Raw genomic sequence first — 23,039 nt, forward strand, 5'->3', positions numbered from 1 at the left:
GGGTTAACTTCTTAGTTAAAGAAAATGCAGTTGTTAGCAGTCTCCCTCCTTTCCCCAGCATAAATAGGACTTTCTTCTATTTTTTTTAGTACTGATTTAGTATTTTAAAAATATTTTTATTTATTATTGGATAGAGACAGAGAGAAGTTGAGAGAAGGGGCAGATAGAGAGGGAGAGAGAGAGAAAGAGAGAAAGAGAGAGAGAGAGAGAGAGAGAGACCTTTAGCCCTGCTTCATCACTTGTGAAGCCTTCCCCCTACAGGGACCAGGGGCTTGAACTCAGGTCCTTATCACACTGTGATGTGTATGCTTAACCAGCTGTGCCACCACCCAGCCCTCTGATTTAATGTTGATTTATAAAATTACAAGATAACAGGGGTGTAACTCCATATCATTTCCACCACCACAGTTCTATATCTCCCCGACCTCTCCATTGGAAGCTACAGCAGTTCTCCCAAGGTTTCAGATGTGGGTTAACTATTAGTTCTACAACTATTTGTCTGTATTTGTATATATTTAACCTTTTTTAAAAAAAAAAAAAAGTTCTCATCTTATCTTCCTTCCAAAGTCACACCTACACCTATTACTACATCCAAATGTCACTCCCTTTTTCCTCTTCTCTCTCTGGACCTGACATGTTGAGATTCAGAGCCCTCTGGTCATATTTCCCTTATCATTTCTCCCCTTCTGGGAGTATGGCTCAAAATTATTTTTGAAGTGTAGAAGGTGACAGTACTGGCTTCGATCATTGCTTCTCTGCTGGACATGGGTATTATTGGCGGTGGCCCCACACCCCCAGCCTGAATAGGCTCTCTCCTGCTATAAATGAAAGTGCCCTTACAATCTCCTACTTCTGCCCAAGAGTTTGCTGATAACCCAAACAAGTTGTGCTCTCCATATACAAAAGAAAGAAAGGAAGGAAGGAAGGATCAGGGAGTCAGGTGGTGGCAGAGTGGGTTAAGTGCACGTGGCGCAAAGCTCAAGGACTGGCGTAAGGATCCCGGTTCCAGCCCCCGGCTCCCCACTTGCAGGGGAGTCACTTCACTGGCGGTGAAAGCAGGTCTGTAGGTGTCTGTCTTTCTCTCCCCCTCTCTATGTTCTACTCCTTTCTCCATTTCTCTCTGTCCTATCCAACAACAAAGACATCAATAACCACAACAATGTTAAACAACAAGGGCAACAAAAGGGAAAATAAATAAATATAAAAAAAAATTTTTAAAAAGGAAGGAAGGAAGCATCACCTGTGAAGCTTGTTGCTATTAGTTACAATGGGAAATTGAGAACCAGCGCCATTGTGCTTGGGGCCCAGTCTCCTGCGGACAGGAGTCTGGCTGGGTCTGCCAGCAGAATAAATATGGCTTCCTGCATGAAAGCCTAGGGAGTCCATTCTGTCTGTGGAGCCTATGATAAGCCCCCCCTTTGGGTCTATTACAGGGGTTAGAGGGAAAAGTGACTTTATCATTCACCTCATGGGCAAGTCAACATTTTATTCTTCCAGGTTCTGTTAGTGAGAGTGAATGGATAGCTTGAATGTCATTCTTTTCATCTATTTTAGGTTGCTGCTGAGAACAGTGCTGGTGTTGGAGTATTTAGTGACCCGTTTCTCTTCCAAACTGCTGAAAGTGGTAATTTTCCTGAATTATTCATCCTTGGTTAACTTAGTTGGGAGTTTCTGTCATTTTAAAGCAAGCAGGGATATAAAACAAATATGACACTGAAGGTACAAATTTTTCCCAACATAGGTATTCAATTAATTTTAGCATCTTCTTGAATAACCAATATGATAATTAAAACCTATATTATTCTTTCTGCCTATAAAAGCAGAAAATGTCCTTTTAGTAAACTTTTAAAAAGACAGACAGACAAGCAAACATAAAGTCACAGACACAACAAAAGTGGTCAGTGGGTCTATTCCATAAGCAAATAATAACAGCAGAAAAGTTGTTGCCATTACAATGGTTTTCTGGCTGATTTTTTTAATCCCTCTTAAATAAATGTCCATGTGATTAAATATTAATGAAAGAAAGTTTCTATAATGCTTACTAGTTTATGGCCTGCCTATTTGGCAATAGGATTTTAGTGATTGCATTATTCCATATCATGCAGTCATTACCAAAATGATGAAAGTGTTGACACCTCCGTTCTGATCCTCAGAGGAGCAATCATTATGAAAGAAATCTAGAGGAGGGGGGAGATACAGAGGGAGCAAGAGAGAGAGAGACACCTACAGACCTGCTTCACCTCTCGAGATGCTTTCTCCCTAGAGGTGGGAACGAGGCTTTGAAGCTGGGTCCTTGAACTATTCATCTTCTGTATGTTTAAAGATGGAAAAAGGCCTTCCAGTGACCCATAGCCAAAGGAATACTTTGGGATGACCCATGTGTATATAAAGAGAGTGACTATATAAAGTGCATATAAAGAGAGTGCCAGCATCAAAGGCTGGCAAAATAGCTCACTTGGATAGTGCACTGCTCTGCTGTGAATGACCCTGGTTTAAGCCTCGTCCCCACCCTATTGAAGGAAGCTTTGGTGCTGTAGCCTCTTTTAGTTTTCTATCTTTATATCTAATTTTTAAAAAGTGCAGGTTAAAAGATGCATGCTACAAATTTTATTACCTATTCCAACTTGAGATGCATCTATAGAATCACATGAATACCTGTCCTATTTCACGGAAAGGGTTAAGGTTATGCAGGGAAGCAATTACAGAAGCCAGACCTTCCACCTTTTGCACCCCATAATAACCTTGGGTCCATACTCCCAGAGGGATAAAGAATAGGAAAGCTATCAGGGGAGGGGGGGTACAGAGTTCTGGTGGTGGGAATTGTGCGGAGTTGTGCCCCTTGTATCCTATGGTTTTGTTGGTGTTTACTTTTTGTAAATAAAACTTTTTTAAAAAGAATCCTGTAGGGATAAAAATGAAAGTGAGAGAGCAGGGTTAGATAGCAAGAGCAGGGGTAGATAGCATAATGGTTATGCAAAGAGACTCTCATGCCTGAGGCTCCAAAGTCCCAGGTTCAATCAATCCCCTGTACCACCATAAGCCAGAGCTGAGCAGTGCTCTGGTAAAAAAAAAAAAAAAAAAAAAAAAAACAGAGAGAGAGTGAGGAAATCTCATATCTTTCCCTGGTGCTTTTGAAATTAATAGCTGGCATATTTTGAATCACAGCACAAGAATGACAAGACAGAAGATTTATTTTAATAGACTTGAATCTGTACCTGGAGGGACATAGTGAGAACAGGGAGGATATGAATTTGACCTTTGATCATTCCAAAAGGATCTTGATGTGGGTGAAGAAAGCTATATTAAAAAAATAATAATAATAAAGTTGCTGTATACACTACCATAAAAAGAGAATATATTCTGGAATTTGTTGAAAATGAGGAATGAATGATTTCTGAAAGCTCATTTACTTGCTAACTTTGAACATGATTTGACTTTCAGATGACTGTACAACTGGAGAGCAGATGGGACGGGGTGGGGGTGATGGGGTGGCGCACCAGACTGAGCACATACAACACAAAGCACAAGGACCAGCGTAAGGATCCCGGTTCGAGCCCCCGGCTCCCCACCTGCAGGGCGGGTTGCTTCACAAGCGGTGAAGCAGGTCTGCAGGTGTCTTTCTCTCTCCTACCTATCTTCCCCTCCCCTCTCAATTTCTCTCTGTCCTATCCAAAAAACAATTTTTAAATGGATTCCAGGAGCAGTAGATTCTTAGTGCAGGCACCGAGTCACAGCAATAAACCTGGAGGCAAAAAAAAAAAAAAAGAATTAGTGGGAAAATTACTATTTTAAAATTAAATATTCACGATGATCTAAAAGAGCAAATTAATATTTATGCTTTTGGTTCTAGGAACCATAATTATACTGGAATGCTTTTTTTGTTTGTTTGTTTTGTTTTTGCCTCCAGGGTTATTGCTGGGGCTCAGTGCCTGCACCATGAATCCACTGGTCTTGGAGGCGATTCCCCCCCCTTTTTGTTGTCCTTGTTGTGGTTATTGTTGTTGTTGATGTCGTTTGTTGTTGGATAGGACAGAGAGAAATGGAGAGAGGAGGGGAAGACAGAGAGGGGACAGAAAGACAGATACCTGCAGACCTGCTTCACAGCTTATGAAGCGACTCCCCTGCAGGTGGGGAGCCAGGGGGCTGGAACTGGGATCATTCTGCCAGTCCTTGTGCCACGTGCACTTAACCCGCTGCTCTACCGCCCAACCCCCCCCCTTTTTTTTTCTTTTTAATGACATGGCCAATAAGTTTGTTTTTTGTTTAGCTTGTCTCTTGAAACACAGGTGGTAAATCATGGCACATGGAGATTATGACTTCAAGTGTGTTTTTTTAACTTTAAATATATATAGATTTATATGTATATATATATAGGTGTTTTTAATTATCTGTGTTATATTGATTGAATAGAGACAGCCAGCAATCCAGAGGGAAGGGGGTGATAGAGAGGGAGACACAGAGACACATCTGCAGCCCTGCTTCACCACTTGAAAAGCTTTCCCCCTGCAGGTGGGTTCTGGGGGCTGGAACCTGGTCCCTCCACATTGCAACATGTGCACTCAACCAGGTGTGCCACCACCTGGTCTCACTTTAAATATGTTTTTTAAATGCTTCTGCTAACTGAAATAATGTCTCAAATTTACGATTGGGAGAAAACAGAGACACTCTAGAATGTAATGAAAAATAATCCTGGAGCAGTAGCCCTACTCTGTTTCTGAGTTGCTCTGTCTTATGGGGGGTGAATACCATAATTATATATCCCTCTTAGTTTCTCTGAATACAAGAGAATCTACATTTTCTGACTATAAGTCTATCTAGACTTTGCTCTCCAATTTTCTCCAAGTTCCCTTTTTTACTTAGGCTACACAGAACTCAATTACAGGTAGTATTTCTGTGGGAGAAATAAACCACTTTTATTATTAATAAAACAGAAGTACTGGTGGGGGCAGAGGCCCAGCCAGTAATGTGAGCATACATATCACTATGCATAAGGACCCAGGTCAGGGCTCCCCACCTCCAGGGGGGAAGCATCAGAAGCCAAGCTGTGAAGCCAGGTCTGCAGTCTTTCTCTCTCCTTTTCTGTCTTCCTCTTTCCCTCTCAGTTGCTCTGTCCAATCTAAGGAAGAAAGAGAGAAAAGAAGAAAGAAAGGCAAACAGGAAGGAAGGAAGGAAGGAAGGAAGGAAGGAAGGAAGGAAGGAAGGAAGGAAGGAAGGAAGGGAGAAAAGGGGAAAAAGAGAGGGTGGGAGATAGGTAGAGAAAGAAAAAAAATTTGGAAAAATGACTGTGGGTACAGTGGATTTGTCCTTCAAGCACCAAACCCCAGTTTTAACCCTGGTGGAAAGGAAAACAGAACAATACAAAATAAAAGTACTTTCTCTGTGGATAAAAATGCTAGGAAGAGTATACAAGTTAGGCTGGGGTAAATAGCGTGATGGTTATACATAGACACTCTCATGCCAGAGACTCCAAAGTCTCAGGTTAAATGTCCAGCACCACCAGAATCCAGAGCTGAGCATTGCTCTGGTAAAAATAAATAAATAAATATACAAGTTAATCATTAATACCATTCTAAACACACAAACACACACACACACACACACACACGCCTCTTTTTAACCTTTGAAGCATTATTTTAGGCAAAAGTGTAATTTGATTCAATATTTAAAATATTTGAAGTACCTCTTATACTTGCATTACGAACTTAGTATTTCCTTGGAAATTTAGGATAACACAGAATTTTGTTGAACTTTGTACTTTTTCTGATTACAATATATTGTCTAGTGTACCCTTTGAAAAATCATAGAGACTTCCACAAACTTGTGTCTTTATCTATTCACTTGTATGGATGACACAGTAAAAACTGACATTACTTAATAGAGTTTATTTATTTATTTATTTATTTGATCTGTTGTTCATTACTGAACCTCTTTGGGTTGACCTTTTCAGAAGAAGCAGAAGCAGAGAAGGCGGGACACCACAAGACTAGAACTGGTCCTCCAGTGTGGCAGGTACCAGGCTTGAGCCCAGGTCTTGGGTATGGCAGAGCAGTGCAGGGGCCAGGGGAGCTGGCTGCTGGCACCAAAGGGCCCTTTGCTCCTTCAGCATTGAGTCCTTAACTTCCCGCAGGATCATAGACTCACTTCATGAAAATCAAGACAATGGGATCTCAACACATGAAAGCTCATATGTAACTTAAAATCATTATTTCTTTACTTATTTTAGTGAGTTCAAGTTCCAAAAGTAAAGATAGAGAGATAGATGATAGATAGATAGATAGATAGATAGATAGATAGATAGACAGACAGATATGTGATGGGTATATTTTAGATAGGTAGAAGATGTAAATAGATGATAGAAGGATAGATAGATAGATAGATGATATAAATAGAAGGATAGTTAGAAGGATAGATACATAGATAATACAAGGATAGATATAGATGATATAAATAGGTGATAGAAGGATAGATAGATATATGATAGAAATAGATGATAGAAGGATAGATATATGATATAAATAGATGATAAAATGATAGGTAGATAGATAGATAGATAGATAGATAGATAGACAGACAGACAGACAGACAGACAGACAGACAGAAAGAAAGAATAGATAGGTACGTAGGCAGGTAGATAGATGATAGGGAGCAGAACACTGTTCAACTCAGGCTTATGGTGGTACTACGGATTAAACCTGGGACCAAATGGGGTAGCTAGCATAATGTTTATGCAGAGGGACTCTCATGCTTGAGGCACCAAAGTCCCAGATTCAATCCTCTGTACCACCAGAAACCAGAGCTGAGCAGTGCCTTGGTCTTCTCTCTCTGTCTCTCTCTCTCTCTCTCTCTCTCTCTCTCTGTGTGTGTATGCACTTCTCTCAAAAATAAAATAAATAAAATATTTTTAAAAGAAAACTTGGGATCTCAGAGGCTCAGGCATGAAAGTCTTTTGCAGAACCATTCTGCTGTCTCCCCCAGCCAGCTAGAATGGAGAAGACCACAGAAATCACTACAGGAGTGGGAAGAGTACACTGCTAGCATTCTTGAGATTTCTGGAACCATCTCTGGTAGTGCATGGTACTCTCACATGAAATTCTTTCTGCAGCTTATATGAAGAAAAGAAAATAAATCTTTAAGAAATTTAAATAAAGGGCAGGGTGGTGGTGAACCTGGTTGAGCACATATGTTACAATGTGCAAGCCCCCTTGGTCCCCACCCGCACAGGGAAAGCTTTGCAAGGGGTGAAGTAGGTCTGTAGGTGTCTCTCCCTCTCTAGCTCCCTTTTCCTTTGAATTTCTGGCTGTCTCTGTCCAATAAATAAATAAAGATAAGATAAAAAAAGAAAATGAAAGAAATTGGAATAAAAATAAAGGCCAGGAGATAACTCATCTAGAAAGTGTGTATATTACCATGTGCAAGACCCCAGGCTGGGGTTCGAGTCTTGGTGTCACAGGGAAGCATTATGAATGTATGAATGCACTGGGGAGGTTCCACAAAGGGTTGAGTGGTGCTGTCGTGAATCCTCTCTCCCTCTCTCTCTCTCTCTCTCTCTCTCTCTCTCTCTTTCTCTCCCCCTCTCCCTCCTCCTTCACTGTGTCTAAAATAAAAAGAAAAGAAATGTTAGCCCTGGGCACATTTGTTAGCCCTGATGCCCTATAGGGGCCTGCCAAACTAGAAATTACAGGTAAATTTTAAAAACTAGAAGACTTGTTTTCTGCAGAAAAGAGCGAAACTTTGTTTTCAGATACCATGAAGTGACAGGGGAAAACTCTCCAGGGCACATTTTTTTGAGAAGAAAAGTAGTTAAATGTAAGTTAATATGAAAGGGGGGGGGAGAAGGGGCAGGCGGTAGCATAGCGGGTTAAGCTTACATGGCGCAAACCGCAAAGACCGCAGTGAGGATCGGGGTTCCCCACCTGCAGGGGAGTCGCTTCACAAGTGGTGAAGCAGGTCTGCAGGTGTCTATCTTTCTCTCCCCCCTCTGTCTTCCCCTCCTCTCTCCATTTCACTCTGTCCTATACAACAACAACAACAGCAGCAATAACAATAACAAGGGCAACAACAAGGGCAACAGAAACAGGAAGAATGACCTCCAGGTCCAGGAGCAGTAGATTTGTAGTGCAGGCACCAAACTCCAACAATAACCCTGGAAACAAACAAAAAAAATTAAATAAAATATAAAATAAAAAATCTTTCCAGAGAGAGGCAGACTGGGGGTATGGACCAACCAGTCAACGCCCATGTTCAGCGGGGAAGCAATTACAGAAGCCAGACCTTCTACCTTCTGCAACCCTCAACGACCCTGGGTCCATGCTCCCAGAGGGATAGAGAATGGGAAAGCTACCATGGGAGGGGGTGGGTTATGGGGATTGGGTGGTGGGAATTGTGTGGAGTTGTACCCCTCCTACCTTATGCTTTTGTTCACTAATCCTTTCTTAAATAAAAAATAAAAAATAAATAAATAAATAAATAAATAAAAAATCTTTCCAGGGGCCAGGTGGTGGTGCACCTGGTTGAGCGCACATGTTACAATGCGCAAGGACCCAGGTTCAAGTCCACTCCCCATCTGCAGGAGGAATGCTTCACAAGTGGCGAAGCAGTGCTGCAGGTGTCTCTCTGTCTCTTTCTCTATATCCCGCCCTTCCCTTTCAATTTCTGGCTGTTGCTATCCAATAAATAAAGATAATTTTAAAAAATTAAAAAAAAACTTTCCACTCAATGTTGTTTAACAGATCGAATTGCTTTCTACTGAAGTCGTGGCTGACTTCACAGTCACGCTTTGTGATCTAGTAAGTGCTTGGCTATTTTTATAAACTGAAGTTTCTCTTCAGTTGCCCAAGAGAAGTTGCCCAAGAAGGTTTCATGATTTGACTGGGAATTGGCCTGACACTTGTCATCCTTCTACATTTCAGCCCAGCTTATTAAAAATGTGGATGGTGGGGGTCAGGCGGTGGCGCAGTGGGTTAAGCGCACGTGGCACAAAGTGCAAGGACCAGCGTAAGGATCCGGGTTGGAGCCCCGGCTCCCCACCTGCAGGGGAGTCGCTTCACAGGTGGTGAAGCAGGTCTGCAGGTGTCTATCTTTTTCTCCCCCTCTCTGTCTTCCCCTCCTCTCCCCATTTCTCTCTGTCCTTTCCAACAATGAACAACATCAACAGTGGTAATAATAAAGGGGGGAAAATGGCCTCCAGGAGCAGTGGATTCATGGTGCAGGCACCGAGCCCAGCAATAACCCTGGAGGGAAAAAAAAAATGTGGATGGTTTACATAAAGTTAGGAAAGAATCATCGTTGTTCATGCCAAGAGCATGCACCATGGTCATACACACTCAAGACAATGCTGGGGCCTCCCTGGCAGAGTTCTTATCATATAAGAGGAGAGTAGCGAATAGGCACTTCTGAGCATGTAGCTATACCTATTTGCGTCTTTGCTGCTGTCCTTGATATTCCCATGTGATTTCGGGAATCAGACCCAAAACCTCACTTGTGGCCTGGTATGTGAGTCCACTTCAAGATGTGCTTGAACCCAGGTTCAAGCCTCCAGTTCCTATCTGCAGGGGGCTGGGGAGTTTCATGAGAGGTGAAGCAGTGTTGCTGGTGGGTCTGTTCTTCTCTCCCTCTCTATCTCCCCCTCCACGTTTCAATTTCTATTTGTCCTGTCAAATAGAACATAATGATGGGAGTCAGGCAGTAGCGCAGTGGGTTAAGCACAGGTGGCGCAAGGAGCAAGGATGGGCATAAAGTTTGAGCCCCGGGCTCCCCACCTACAGGGGAGTCGCTTCACAAGCAGTGAAGCAGGTCAGCAGGTGTCTGTCTCTCCCCCTCTCTGTCTTTCCCTCCTCTCTCCATTTCTCTCTGTCCTATCCAAGGACACCAGCAACAACAACAATAAAAAAAGGGCAACAAAAGAGAATAAAAAAATAAATATTAAAAAATTCTAAAAAAAAAAAAAGAGAGAACAATAATGATGACTAGGTATTAAAAAAGAAAGAAAGAAAGAAAGAAACTGTGAGCCTAACTTGAACAGTTTAATTCAGGATAATTCAAAAAGTCTCACCCAATTCTATTTCATCCTGTTGATTCCATCCTTAAGTTCATTCACTTTAACAAGGAAAATGTAAATGTAACACTCAGATCCTATAAATGTCACTGGCCATTCTGTATTAATATCCCCCCTCCTTCAACACTTCTAGCTCCAGGAAAAGTGGTGAATCTCACAGTTGAAGCCTTTAACTATTCTGCTGTAAACCTGATTTGGTATTTACCTCGACAACCCAATGGCAAAATCACCAGCTTCAAGATTAGTGTCAAACATGCCAGAAGTGGGATTGTAGTAAAAGACGTCTCAATCAGAGTGGAGGACATTCTGACTGGGAAATTACCAGAATGTAATGTAAGTATCAGTGAAACATTGTCTAAGTTCCTGAAAACTTAGGTGCTATGTATATATTGAAGATACTGGTATCTGGATACTGTGTTTCACTGGTGTGGTTATTTGGCTTCTTTTATTTATTTCATTTTATTTTTATTATATCTTTTTTAAAAAATGTATTATATTTACTTAGGGGCCAGAAACAGGTAGAAATTGAGAGAGAGGGGGGAGATAGACAGGAGAGAGACAGACACTTGAAGCCCTGCTTCACCCACTCCTGAAACTTTCCCCCTGCAGGTGGGGACAAGAGGCTTGAACCCAGGTCCTTGTGCACTGTAATGTGCTTTCAACCAGATGTGCCACCACCTGGCCCCTTATTTTTTTAATATTTTATATTTATTTATTCCTTTTTGTTTCCCTTATTATTTTATTGTTGTAGTTATTATTGTTGTTGTCGTTGTTGGATAGGACACAGAGAAATGAAGAGAGGAGGGGAAGACAGAGATGGGGAGAGAAAGATAGACACCTGCAGACCTGCTTCACCACTTGTGAAGCGACTCCCTTGCAGGTGGGGGCCTGGCCCCTTATTTTATCTTATTAGTGGATTAATGGTCTGCAGTATAGTCTTTAGCACATAGGCACTGCTTCTCATCTCCCCTTGACTGGAGACTGCACTAGGATCCCAATGTCCCTTCATCCTGTCCCTTCCCCTCTTTCTGTCTTAGTCTATAGCATTATGTTGTACACAGCTTTCTATAGCCAGGATGAAGAGAGAGGCTTACAAGTAAGGAGATAAGCCAGAATGAGAAGGACCCATGTGGGATGATCCCACTCATAGGCAAAAGTTGAAAACTAAGAACAGAAGGGAAAACACAAAGCAGAACATGGACTGGGTTTGGTGTATTGCACCAAAGTAAAGGACTCTGGGGGTAGGGAGGTGGGGGGGAGTGTTGAGGTCCTGTAAAATGATGGTGGAGGAGGATCTGGGTATGGGGTTAGAGTGTGATTTGGAAAACTGAGAAGTGTGGTAACTATTGTATTTTGCTGTTGACTGTAAACCGTGAATCTCCCCAATAAAGGAAAAGAAGGAAAGAGAGACAGAGAGGGGCAGAGAGAGGCCTTCGGCACAGACTCATTGCTCGTGAAGATTGCCCTCTGCAGATGGGGACCTGGGCCTAGAACCCGGTTTCCTGCACACAGTGCTTTGTGAGCTCTACCAGGTGTATCACCTTCCAACCCTGCCCACTTGTTTTTAATCTGTTTCTATCCCTACAACTGCCGCTCGAGGACTTAACACACCTCATCCGTTTCATCTGAACGTATTCCATTTTGCTTTGTAAAAAACAGATTTTGGTGTATGTTACAAGATCACCTCAGGACACAAGTCATTTTGAGACAATCTTCCTCAACCCTAATTAAAACATTGTTTTACGACACCGCACACTTTGGAAATCTCCCACTAATTAAATGGACTTTGTGCTTTGCCATTACTGATAAACAACTCTCTGGGAGAAAAAAAAAACACAATAATTAAGGAGTGATGTATGAGCATCATTTAGGAGTCCTAAAACACTTCACAGAAAGAGAGCCACTTGTGGTGATGAGTAAGTCAGGCTAGGTACACATTATCTTAGGGAAGAATTGGTAGTGAGGGACACTTGCTAAACCTCTAGAATATGACAATGTAGGCTGTCAAGTAATTGTGTTTTCATGTGGTCAAAGGGGAGGAGTGAGCAGTAGTCAAAGTTATATTTGTAGAAATAGGTTATTTTTATTATATATCTATATATACATGTGTGTGTATAGGAAAATTAGTTACTGTTCTAACTGCTGATAGTAAATTTCTGAAAGTACTATAATGACTTAAAAATTAATTTTTAATACTTCTTATTAATTCTACTATAAATAAACTTTTGTTTGAAATGCTTTCAATTATAAAAAAATCTTAAGTCCCATATAAAATTAGGGTATATTGGTAATACACTCCCAAAATGGTTGGATATATATTTTTTTGTATATGTATTTGCCTCCAGGGTTATTACTGGGGTTTGGTGCCTGCACTATGAACCCACTGCTCCTGGAGGCCATTTTTTCCCTTTTGTTGCCCCTGTTGTTATTCATTGTTGTTGTTATTACCACCATTGTTGCTGGATAGAACAGAGAGAAATGGAGAGAGGAGGGTAAGACAGAGAGGGGGGAGAGAAAGATAGACACCTGAAGACCTGCTTCACCACTTGTGAAGCGACCCCCTGGTAGGTGGGGAGTTGGGGGCTCAAACTGGGATCCTTACCCGTTGTGCTACCACCCGGCCACCTCTTTTGAATATTTTTTGAAAAAAAGAAAAGGACGTGACCTCCGCTCAAAACTTCTTATTTTTATTATTTTCTCTCCAGGGTTATCACTGGAGCTCGGTGCCTGTAATATGAATCTACTGCACCTGGAGGCTATTTATTCCCTTTTGTTGCCCTTGTTGTTTGTTGTTGTTGTTATTGTTGTTGTCATTGCTGTTGTTGTTGTTGTTGGATAGGAGAGAGAGAAATCAAGAGAGGAGAAGGAGACAGAGAGGGGGAGAGAAAGATAGACACCTGCAGACCTGCTTCACTATTTGAACCAGGATCCTCATGCCAGTCCCTGCGCTTTATGCCATGTTTGCTTAACCCACTGTGCTACTTCCTGGGCCCCTGCTCAAAACTTCTTAAAAAGGGGGGACGACACCTCCATGAGTGTGATGGATGCCTTGCTGTTCACACAAACAAGGCTCAAGGCCCAGCATCACAGGGGAGGGGCTATGCTGCCAGCAGAAGCCCTCTTGCTGTGGTGCCTGCATCTCTCTCTCTCTCTCTTTTAATTTCTTTATTGGGGAATTAATCATCTCTCTTTTAATTGTCTTTTATTATCTTTAGTTATTGGATAGAGACAGCCATAAATCAAGACCAAAGGTGATGATAGAGAGGGAGAGAGACACCTGTAATACTGCTTCACCACTTGCAAAGCTTTCCTCCTGCAGGTAGGGACTGGGGGCTTGAACCTAGGTCCTTGCACATTGTAATATGTGCACTTAACCAGGTGCACCACCACCCGGTCCCCCATCTTTCTCTTTCTCTCTTTTAAGATTTTTTATTTTAATGAGTGAGGGATACAGAGAGAGAGAGAGACAGAGAGAAAGAGACAGACAGACAGATAGATAGAGAGAGAGAGAGAGAGAGAGAGAGAGAGAAGGATCAGAGCACTACTCAGCTCTGCTTTATGGTGGTGCTGGGGATTGAACCTGGGACCTCAGAGCCTCAGACATGAAAGTCCTTATGCAGAACCATTATGCTTTCTCCCCAGCTCACTCCCTGCATCTCTTTATCTGACTGAAAAGGTGAAATTTCACCAGAGTGATGAAATTGCACCATCTCTACCAAAAAAAAAAAAAAAAGTTAGAAAAGAGATATGTATTTCATCTCTGAAAACAATTTGAAAGCAAAATTATTATTATTATTTATTCTTAGTGATGATTTTGCTTCAGTTTTCAGTTCTTACCTTTTAAAAATATTTTATTTATGTAGTTATTAGATAAAGGCAAAGAGAAATTGAGAGGGGAGGAAGGATAGAAAGGGAACCTTTTGGCTAGACACAGAGAGAAATTGAGAAGTGAAAGGGAGACAGAAAGAGAAATAGACACCTGTGCAGCCCTGCTTCACCACTCTTGAAGCTTTCCCCCTGCAGGTGGGCACCAGGGGCTTCAACCTGGGACCTTGCACACTATAATGTGAGTTCTTAACCAGCTGCACTACTGGCTGGCCCTCTCAGTTCTTACTTTTATTCAGATCCATCGAGGTCCTGTTCATAAGAAATGCTAAGGCAGGGGCCAGGCACTAGTGCAGTGGGTTAAGCGCACACAGCTCAAAGCACAAGGACTGGAGTAAGGATCCTAGTTCGGGCCCCGGGCTCTCCACTGGAGTGAATCAGGTCTCCCCTTCTCTGTCTTCCCCTCCTATCTTGATTTCTCTCTGTCCTATCCAACAACAACAGCAATAAGGACAACAATAATAACAACAATAAACAACAAGGGTAACAAAAGGGAAAAAAACAGAATCCAAGAGCAGTGGATTTATAGTACAGGCACTGAGGCTCAGCAATAACCCTGGAGGCAAAAAAAAGGAAGAAAAGAAATGCTAAGGCATAGGAGCCAGGAGGTGGTGTGTCCAATAAGTCACCCATATCATTATTTGTAAAGACGTGGGTTCAAGCTCCTGGTCCCCACCTGAAGTTGTCATGAGCAGTAAAGCTGTACTGCAGATGTCTTTCTATCTCCCTTTCTGTCTCCCTTTCACTTCTCAGTTTCTCTCTGTGTCTTACTAAAAGGATAAAAGAGAGATAAAAAAGAGAAAGAGAAAATGAAAGTAGCCAACAGGAGAATATTCGTTGTGCTGGGACTGAGCTCTAGTGATATTCCTAGTTGACCACTAAGAACAACGGAGAGAGAAGGGGAGAGAGAGAGAGAGAGAGAGAGAGAGAGAGAGAAGGAGAGAGAGAAAGAGAGAAGAAGAAGGAGAAGAAGAAGGAGAAAGAAAGAAAGGAAAAGGAAGAAAAAGGAAGAAAGAGAAAAGAAGAAGTAAGATAGAAAGGGAGAATTTAAAGAATACAATAGATATATTTAGTCTTTAAGCTGTGCACATAAATGGATGTAATCGAAATCTAGGAAATGGGTCCATGTCCTAAAGGAGTAATTTCATCTTATAAAATCTTAATAATTAACATGCACATAACACACAAACTTAAGACTAAGATTTGCAGTTTGAAGAAGAAATGAATTGTACTCCTCATGTCCACCAAGAGAGACCATGTTGTTTTTTCACTGACATTTATTCTGTTGATCAGGAAAATAATGAATCCTTTCTGTGGAGTACAGCCAGTCCTGCCCCAACCCTTGGGAAAATCACACCTCCATCTCGGACCACACCCTCACCAGGCATGCTGACCCGGAGCAAGATGAGCTCCGTGTGGAAAGAGCCTATCAGCTTTGTAGTGACACAGCTGAGACCTTACACAACATATCTTTTTGAAGTTTCTGCTGTGACAACTGAAGCAGGCTACATTGACAGCACCATTGTCAGAACACCGGAATCAGGTAGAGCGTCAATGTTTGTTGAAAAGATGTTGAACTACTCTTGAAGTGATCTTTGATTTCTTCCCCATAGATGTATTTCTCTTAAAACCTCTCTTCTTTTTCTTCTTCTTCTCCTCCTCCTCCTCATCCTCCTTCTCGTTCTCCTCCTTCTCCTTCTCTTCTTTCTCTTCTTTGATTTCTTCCCCATAGATGTATTTCTCTTAAAACCTCTCTTCTCCTCCTCCTCCTCCTTCTCATCCTTCTCCTCTTTTTCCTTTCTCTTTCTCCTCTTCTTCCTCTACCCCTTCTTCTCCTTTTCCTCCTCCTTTTCCTCCTTCTCCTCCTCCTCTTTGATTTCTTCCCCATAGATGTATTTCTGTTAAAACCTCTTCTTCTCCTCCTTCTCCTCCTCCTCCTTCTTCTTCTTCGCACTGCATAGCTCTGGCTAATGGTGGTGCAGGGGATTGAACCTGGGACTTCAGAGTCTCAGGCATGAGAGTCGCCTTGCATAACCATTATGCTATCTATCCCAACAAAACCTTTCTTCTTTTTCCAATAATTTTACTCTCTTGTAATGGGTACTAGCTTTGCCACTTAGAGTAACTTTAATCTCTATGCTACTTTGTAAAAACTATAAGGGACTTTAAAAATGAAAGGGAGGTGTGAGGAAAAGGATTTTTCTATTTTGTTTTGTTTTATGACTTACTTATTTATGAGAGAGGAGACAAGAGAGAGAGAGAGAAGTACAGTAGGATTCATATACAGTACATAAATGCAGCACTGGAGAGAGAACTGGTAGCCTCAGGCATGCAAGTATTGTACTCTACCAGCTGAGCCATGTCTCTAGTCACAAGACAGCTGTCCTTTAGTTTTAGAAAATGTGTATTATTAGTAGCAGTGACGCCATAATATTTCATAGGATAACAAGATTGCAGGAGGATGGTTCCACACCACCCCTGCCACCAAAGTAGATCTTGAGTGGGTCTTCTAGCTGTGCGTGATCACAGAAAATTGCACTGAGCACCTCTGCCCTTCTGTGTCTCCTTTGATCATCTAAGGCCTCCTCTCACTGATAACTGCCCCTACCAAGTGTGGAGAGAAAATACTCCAAGTCGCAGAAATAGTCAGGCTTTAGCACGTCCATATCAGATCAAACCAGTATTGCAAAAATAGATCTACCTGTGTTTTCTTTATACTCTTTGTTTTTTAATAAAATAAATAAAATATTTTATTTGGGAGTTGGGCGGTAGTGAAGCAGGTTAAGCACACATGGCATGAAGCACAAGGGTCCAGATTCAAGCCCCTAGCTCCCCACCTGCAGGGGAGTCACTTCACAAGCAGTGAAGCAGGTCTGCAGGTGTCTGTCTTTCTTTCCCCCTCTCTGTCTTCCCCTCCTCTCTCCATTTCTCTCTGCCCTATCCAACAACGACGACATCAATAATAACAACAACTACAACAACAAAAAACCAACAAGGGCAACAAAAGGGAAAATAAATAAATCAAAAAAATAAATAAAATAACATTTTTATTTATTTATTATTGGATAGAGACAGAAATTGAGAGTGGAGAGGGAAATGCAGAGGGAGAGAGACAGAGAGAAGCCTGCAGTCCCATTTCACCACTCGTGAAACTTTCCACCTGCAGGTAGGGACCAGGGGATTGAACCCAGGTCCTTGAGCACTGTAATGTGTGCATTTAACCAGGTGCACCACTCCTGGCCCCCTCTTTGTACTCTTTGCACTGAGAAAAAGAAATAGTACTCATGCATTCCTTATAGCAGTAGTACTAGGATTGAATGCATCTTATTAGATATGATTATTATCAAATACCAAATTCTACAAGTACATATCTCTAAGTGGATGCATTAGTATACTTAGTTCTAGCCACATTAATATATATGTACATAGACAGGTATGGAGATGGACAGATAAGAGCAAGAGTAGACATGGACTACTAGGTAGTTTTTGAGTTTATTGCAATTTGTCACTAGCAAGGTCATTTTATTCAAGCATAGTATTTTTTTTCAGATGATAAGTTGTCTTACCCTGTTATTTCATTACATTTGAGTGTGAAGTTTTTGACTTGACTTAAATGACCACCTTAGAACCATTTTTTCCCTCTTCTGCACTCTTCACCTTTTCTTACAGCCTAAGGAAGACATAGTTCATAAGAGCTACACAAAGTAGAATTTGATCATCAGAAACATTATTTTGAAAACAGTGAAGGCTTTCATTTTAAAATAGTAGAGCAAATAAATACATCAACAAAGAATAAACTAAATTACTTTCATGCTGCTAATATCACCAGAGTCTTCTAATTACAGGCTATCAATTTCTCTTAGAACCAAATTTTGATGGAATGAAGTTAAGCTCATTGTAGCTAGGTCTGAAGGTTGAAATTTTTCCCCCCTCATCTTTCTACATGTGTCTACCAGAAGAGTGTCTCTCATGCCAGGAAGCCAGGCCCTAATGAGTGTAATGTAATCTATGTGTAAATTTGTGTGTAAATGTTCATGAAATATGACTAAACAGTGAACTAACTACATGTTGCTGAAATTTGCACTTTACAATCATATGCAACATGAAGCAAACACAGTAATCATTGCAAACAAGTTCACTTAATAGCCAAACATGTTTTATTCAAATTTGTCTATTTTTTTCTTTTCGAAGTTAAAATAAATCTTGGCTCTTAGAGTGATATTTTATTTCTCTCTGACTTTTTGTTTTCCCATGTGTATTTAATACGTTTCTCATATCAATTGTTTGTTCATTTTTTTGTATTAATTAATTCTAGTGCCTGAGGGACCACCACAAAATTGTGTAACTGGAAACATCACAGCAAAGTCCTTTTCTATCTCATGGGACCCACCAACTGTCATCACAGGGAAGTTCAGTTATAGAGTCGAACTATATGGACCATCAGGTAAGTCTTAGTTGGTTTTGTATTTATCTTTGGGAGTAAGAATTACGTAAAATATTTTTTACCAAAATCACCTTCCTAAAGAGTCACAAATCCTTTAAAAAGAAAAACTCTATAAATAAAGAGAATAGGAGAAATGCTTTGCCTCAAACACACCCAGTCTTTGTCAACCAATATTACTTCAGTGAAGCAACCTTATCAAGTTGGGAAGATGAAACACTCTGAACATTTTGCTTAAAACCACAACTAAGTTTAAGAATGTTATGAAATAAAGAGAAAAAGGATGTGAAAGAGAAATATAGCCCTCAAGAAGGAAGCATCTGAGGAGCTTCCATCTTCATGTATTTGAATGAAAGAACGTTGACTTATTATCATTATAAATATATTTAGGAAGGATGCTGCGTTTATGTTAAAGCCAACTATGTTTCTACCTAGTGTAAATAACTCATTTATAATCATTTTTCTGACAATAATATGGGGGAACTCTATAAAAGTGGTGAGGTCTTTTTATCCATGAGCAAGTAAGACCTAGCATCTCTTTGTCAGAGATATGGATCTTAAACTATACTCCCCAAATTTCATAGTATTATAAACCAGTGGTAATTTTTTTCCTTTATTGAGTGGGATTCATGGTTTACATTCAACAGTAAAATACAGTTGTTACATGTGTCACATTTCTCAGTTTTCCACATAACACTCTTAATCCCCCCAGCTAGGTCCTCCTCTGCCATCATGTTCAGGACTCCAGTGGTAATGTAATGCAGTGGGCCGTAGGGCCGACAAGATAGCTCAGCTGAGAGATATCCTGCTTTTCCATTCATGTAATCGATGTTCAAGCCCAGCCCCCACTGCCATGGGGGAAGCTTCAGTGCTGTGGTATCTTTCCTTTTCTCTGTCTTATTCTTTTTAAATATAATTTGGGGGGGGGGGGAAGCTTGTTCCAGAGCAGTGAAACTTCAGTGACACTAAAATGATTGATTACAAATAACCAAAATTAATTAAGTATAAAACAATCACCTTAGAACAGAAGAGAACAATTGGGCTGTGAAGGCTGAGAAAGGCACCAGATACCAGTCAGGGTCCACTTGATGTGTGGTCACAATTAAAGTGACATCAGATAATCAGATAGAGTACATCTGTGGTTTTTTTCTGGCCCCATTCCACAAGAGCACAATTGGAAGCAGCGACTGTAACCCACACACCATTAATGTTGTGTACTGTTGAGCACTTCCAACTAAAAAGGAAAAACTGATAAAGTCAGTGTATTGGAGATCCTAGTAGACTTAAAGATTCTTGGTGCAGCCTCTCCACTCCAGAGCCTTACCACACTAGGGAAAGTTAGAAACAGATTGGGGGTATGACTCCACCTCCCAACACCCATGTCCAGCAGAGAATTAAAGAAGTCAGAACTCCCACCCTCTGCACCTCATAAAGAATTTTGATCCATATTCCCAGAAGAATAAAGAATAGGGAAGCTACCAATGGAGGGGATGGGACACTGAACTCTAGTGGTGGGAACCATGTGGAATTGTATCCATGTTATCTTATCATTTTGTTAATCACTATTAAATCCCCAATAAAAAATTTTAAAAATGAAGAGTGATAGTATTTGGTATTTGAATCTGTTCAATTAAAATACATGCTTTAGAACCATGTGGCGGCACACCAAGTTGAGACCACGTGCTATTATTTGCAAGGTCCCAGGCTCAAAACCCCAGGTCCTCACCTGTGGGGGGAGGCTTCAAAAGCAGTGAAGCAGGGTTGTAGGTATTTCTCATTTCCTATCTCTCTCTCTCCCTCTCCCTATCTCATTTCCCCCTCTCAATTTCTCTCTGTGTATTTATTTATCTGTCTTTCAAGTAATAGGAAAACAAGATAACAAAAAGGAAAAAATGGCCACCAGATGTGGTGGATTCATCATGCAGGCAGGCAGGCAGGAAACCACAAGAAGGACTAAAAGTATTGACTGGTAAGGTAGAGTTGGGAATCAGAGTTGGGAATCAGACTAGAAAACTAGATTCGGGCAGAGAGTAGTATTCCATGAGGAAAGTATATAAATACTACCAACTATAAACCCCATCGATCTGACCCAAGGTCCATATCCATTCATATTTTTAGCACAGGAGCCTGTGTGGCCTCTGAGTCCCTATCAGTCTGAGCTCGCAGTCCATGGTCACAGCTGGGAACATTCTAGGCTACTCTCATGTCAGGACCCATCTTCCTCAAGGGGCAGAGTAGGTTGACAGCCAGACATCGAGAAGGTAGGGGAGATAGAGAGGGAGAGAGAAAGAGAGACATCTGCAGACCTGTTTCACCTCTTGTGAAGCTTTCCCCTTGCAGGTGGGGACTGGGGGGCTCGAACCTGGGTCCTTGAGCACTATAACATGTGTGCTCAACCAAGTGTGCCACCACCCGGTCCCTGGGGAATTTTTATATTCTTTCTGCTGTTTTAATTAAGTTGATGTCAGTGCATTACTAGATGAAGTGTTTAAAGCAGATCTACTTAAAAATAACTACAGGAAATGATATTGGAAAACACTCATGCACAGGTTAACACTTTAAAAGTGACCTTTGCACTACACTCAAATGGAAGAATGATGGCACGCTCTATGAGAAAGTAATTCATGAGCTCCGTTTGCTTTTTGAAGGTCGTATCTTGGATAACAGCACAAAAGACCTTAAGTTTCCACTCACTAACCTCACACCGTTTACCATGTATGACGTCTACGTGGCTGCTGAAACCAGTGTGGGGATTGGACCCAAGTCAAATGTTTCCGTATTCACTCCTCCAGATGGTAAGTGCATCTCTCTCTCTCTCTCTCTGTCTCTGAGTTAAAGAAGCGTGTTTACTCTGTGTGTAGAGTTTTGTGCATTTGGATGTGCATTTTCTTAGAGGCTGCATTTACGTATCTCATGTGAATTCGTTATCAGACTGCCCCCTCATACATTCTGAACAGAACTTTAAACACAGCATACTTTATAATAAGAGAGATGAGCATTAAGATTAGGAAACACAACATGTAGCATCAGGCTTTATAAAGACTGGGAATGAATCATGACAAAACCTCCAGAAATCTTAAAGAGACTTAAATTATATAACCTTATCATTGTTGTTCAGTGTAGAATTGTTGTCTTAAAGAATTACTTTCTGAGGAAACCATTTATACCTAATATCTATGACACCATAGGTTTATTCCCTTTTTGTTGCCATTATTTTTTTATTGTTGTTGTAGTTGTTGTTGTTATTGATGTCGTCATTGTTAGATAGGACAGAGAAAAATGGAGAGAGGAGGGGAAGACAGAGAGGGGGAGAGAAAGATAGACACCTGCAGATCTGCTTCACCACCTGTAAAACGACTCCCCTGCAGGTGGGGAGCCAGGTGTTCCAACCAGGATCCTTATACCGGTCCTTGCACTTTGCGCCACCTGCGCTTAACCCACTGCGATACCACCCGACCCCCAGTAGGTTTATAATTAAAAGGGCCTTCTATGGAAATGAGGATTCCTGAAGCATGTATAATACAGATTTGTAAACTTTTGCTGAGACAATAGAACAATATTTCTTCCAGAGAAGCTTTTTCCATTTGTGCATTTCTTTTCCCCCTTTTTATTTTATTTTTTCATTGATTTAATAATGATTGACAAGATTGTAGGATAAGAGGGGTACAATTCCATACAATTCTCAATACTAGAGTTCTGCATTCTATCCCCTCCACTGGAAGCTTTCCTATTCTTTATCCCTTTGGGAGCATGGACCCAGGATCACTGTAGGGTGCAGAAGGTGGGAGGGCTGGCTTCTGTCATTGCTTCTCCACTGTGCATTTCTTTTTAATTGCCACCAGATCTATGGCTCCTGATGGCCATTTTTCCTGTGTATTTTTTTTTCTTGATTATATAGGACATATAGACATTGAGAGGGTATGGGGACAGGGGCTGGGTGATGGCACACCTGGTTAAGTGAACACAGTACAATGCTCAAGGACCTGGGGTTTTATTCCCCAGTCCCCACTGACTACAGGTCTCTCTCCTCTTCTCCCCTCTAGATTCCTCTGCCTTGTCAAAGAAAGTAAATGAAGATAAAATAAAATAAAATAAAACAGCTCATATTTTTAAAAGGGGGGGAAATGGTGAGATAGGGAGAGAGACAGAGACACCTGCTGCTCCACTGCTAGGGAAGCTTCCACTCTGCAGCTGGGGAGCCGGGGCTTCTACATGGTAGGATGAGCTCTCAGCTAGGTGCACCATCAGCTAGCCTCTCTATTTGTACATTTTAAACACCATTAAAAAAAACTTAGATAACAGAAGCTTCTTTTTCCAGAAATCTTGAGACTAGAAGCGTCAGTGTAAGAAGTGCTGGTTCCTCCAATTAGTTCTCAGAAAAGGAAGAGTCTTGGATTTTCTCTCCTTGGCTTAATGTGTCTGATGTCCTTTCCACTGTGTCTTTCTTGTTATTATTAGTGATGTAATTAGTGTCCCCCGTGTATTCATGTGAACTCTCATCTGTATCAGCTTTTGTCAGCAAATAGCATCTTTTCAGGTGATCTGTGGTGGTTAAAAACGTCACCATTTCTTTTCACAGCGTAATCTCCCAGTTCACAAGAAACTTCTTGCGTGTCCTAATTTCTACTTGGAATTATAATTATTGATAAAAATACCACA

General features: G+C 41.2%; 1 protein-coding gene and 1 long non-coding RNA gene across 4 annotated transcripts in view; one reads left to right on the plus strand and one right to left on the minus strand.

The window, feature by feature from the left end:
• The window catches only part of LOC132538615 (uncharacterized), a 720,469-nt gene that overhangs the window by 425,078 nt on the left and 272,352 nt on the right, over nucleotides 1-23,039 (minus strand). The window lies entirely within an intron of this gene.
• PTPRQ (protein tyrosine phosphatase receptor type Q) overlaps nucleotides 1-23,039 on the plus strand; it is a 257,933-nt gene that overhangs the window by 5,222 nt on the left and 229,672 nt on the right. For both annotated transcript variants that reach the window (XM_060191363.1, XM_060191364.1), the window contains exons 4-8: nucleotides 1,555-1,624; nucleotides 10,188-10,387; nucleotides 15,233-15,482; nucleotides 18,255-18,383; nucleotides 21,029-21,175. In XM_060191363.1, coding sequence (XP_060047346.1) covers nucleotides 1,555-1,624; nucleotides 10,188-10,387; nucleotides 15,233-15,482; nucleotides 18,255-18,383; nucleotides 21,029-21,175 — 796 coding nt within the window. The remainder of the gene's footprint in view (nucleotides 1-1,554; nucleotides 1,625-10,187; nucleotides 10,388-15,232; nucleotides 15,483-18,254; nucleotides 18,384-21,028; nucleotides 21,176-23,039) is intronic.

The sequence above is a fragment of the Erinaceus europaeus genome, chromosome 5, assembly GCF_950295315.1.
Source record: "Erinaceus europaeus chromosome 5, mEriEur2.1, whole genome shotgun sequence".
Taxonomy (NCBI): Eukaryota; Metazoa; Chordata; class Mammalia; order Eulipotyphla; family Erinaceidae; genus Erinaceus; species Erinaceus europaeus.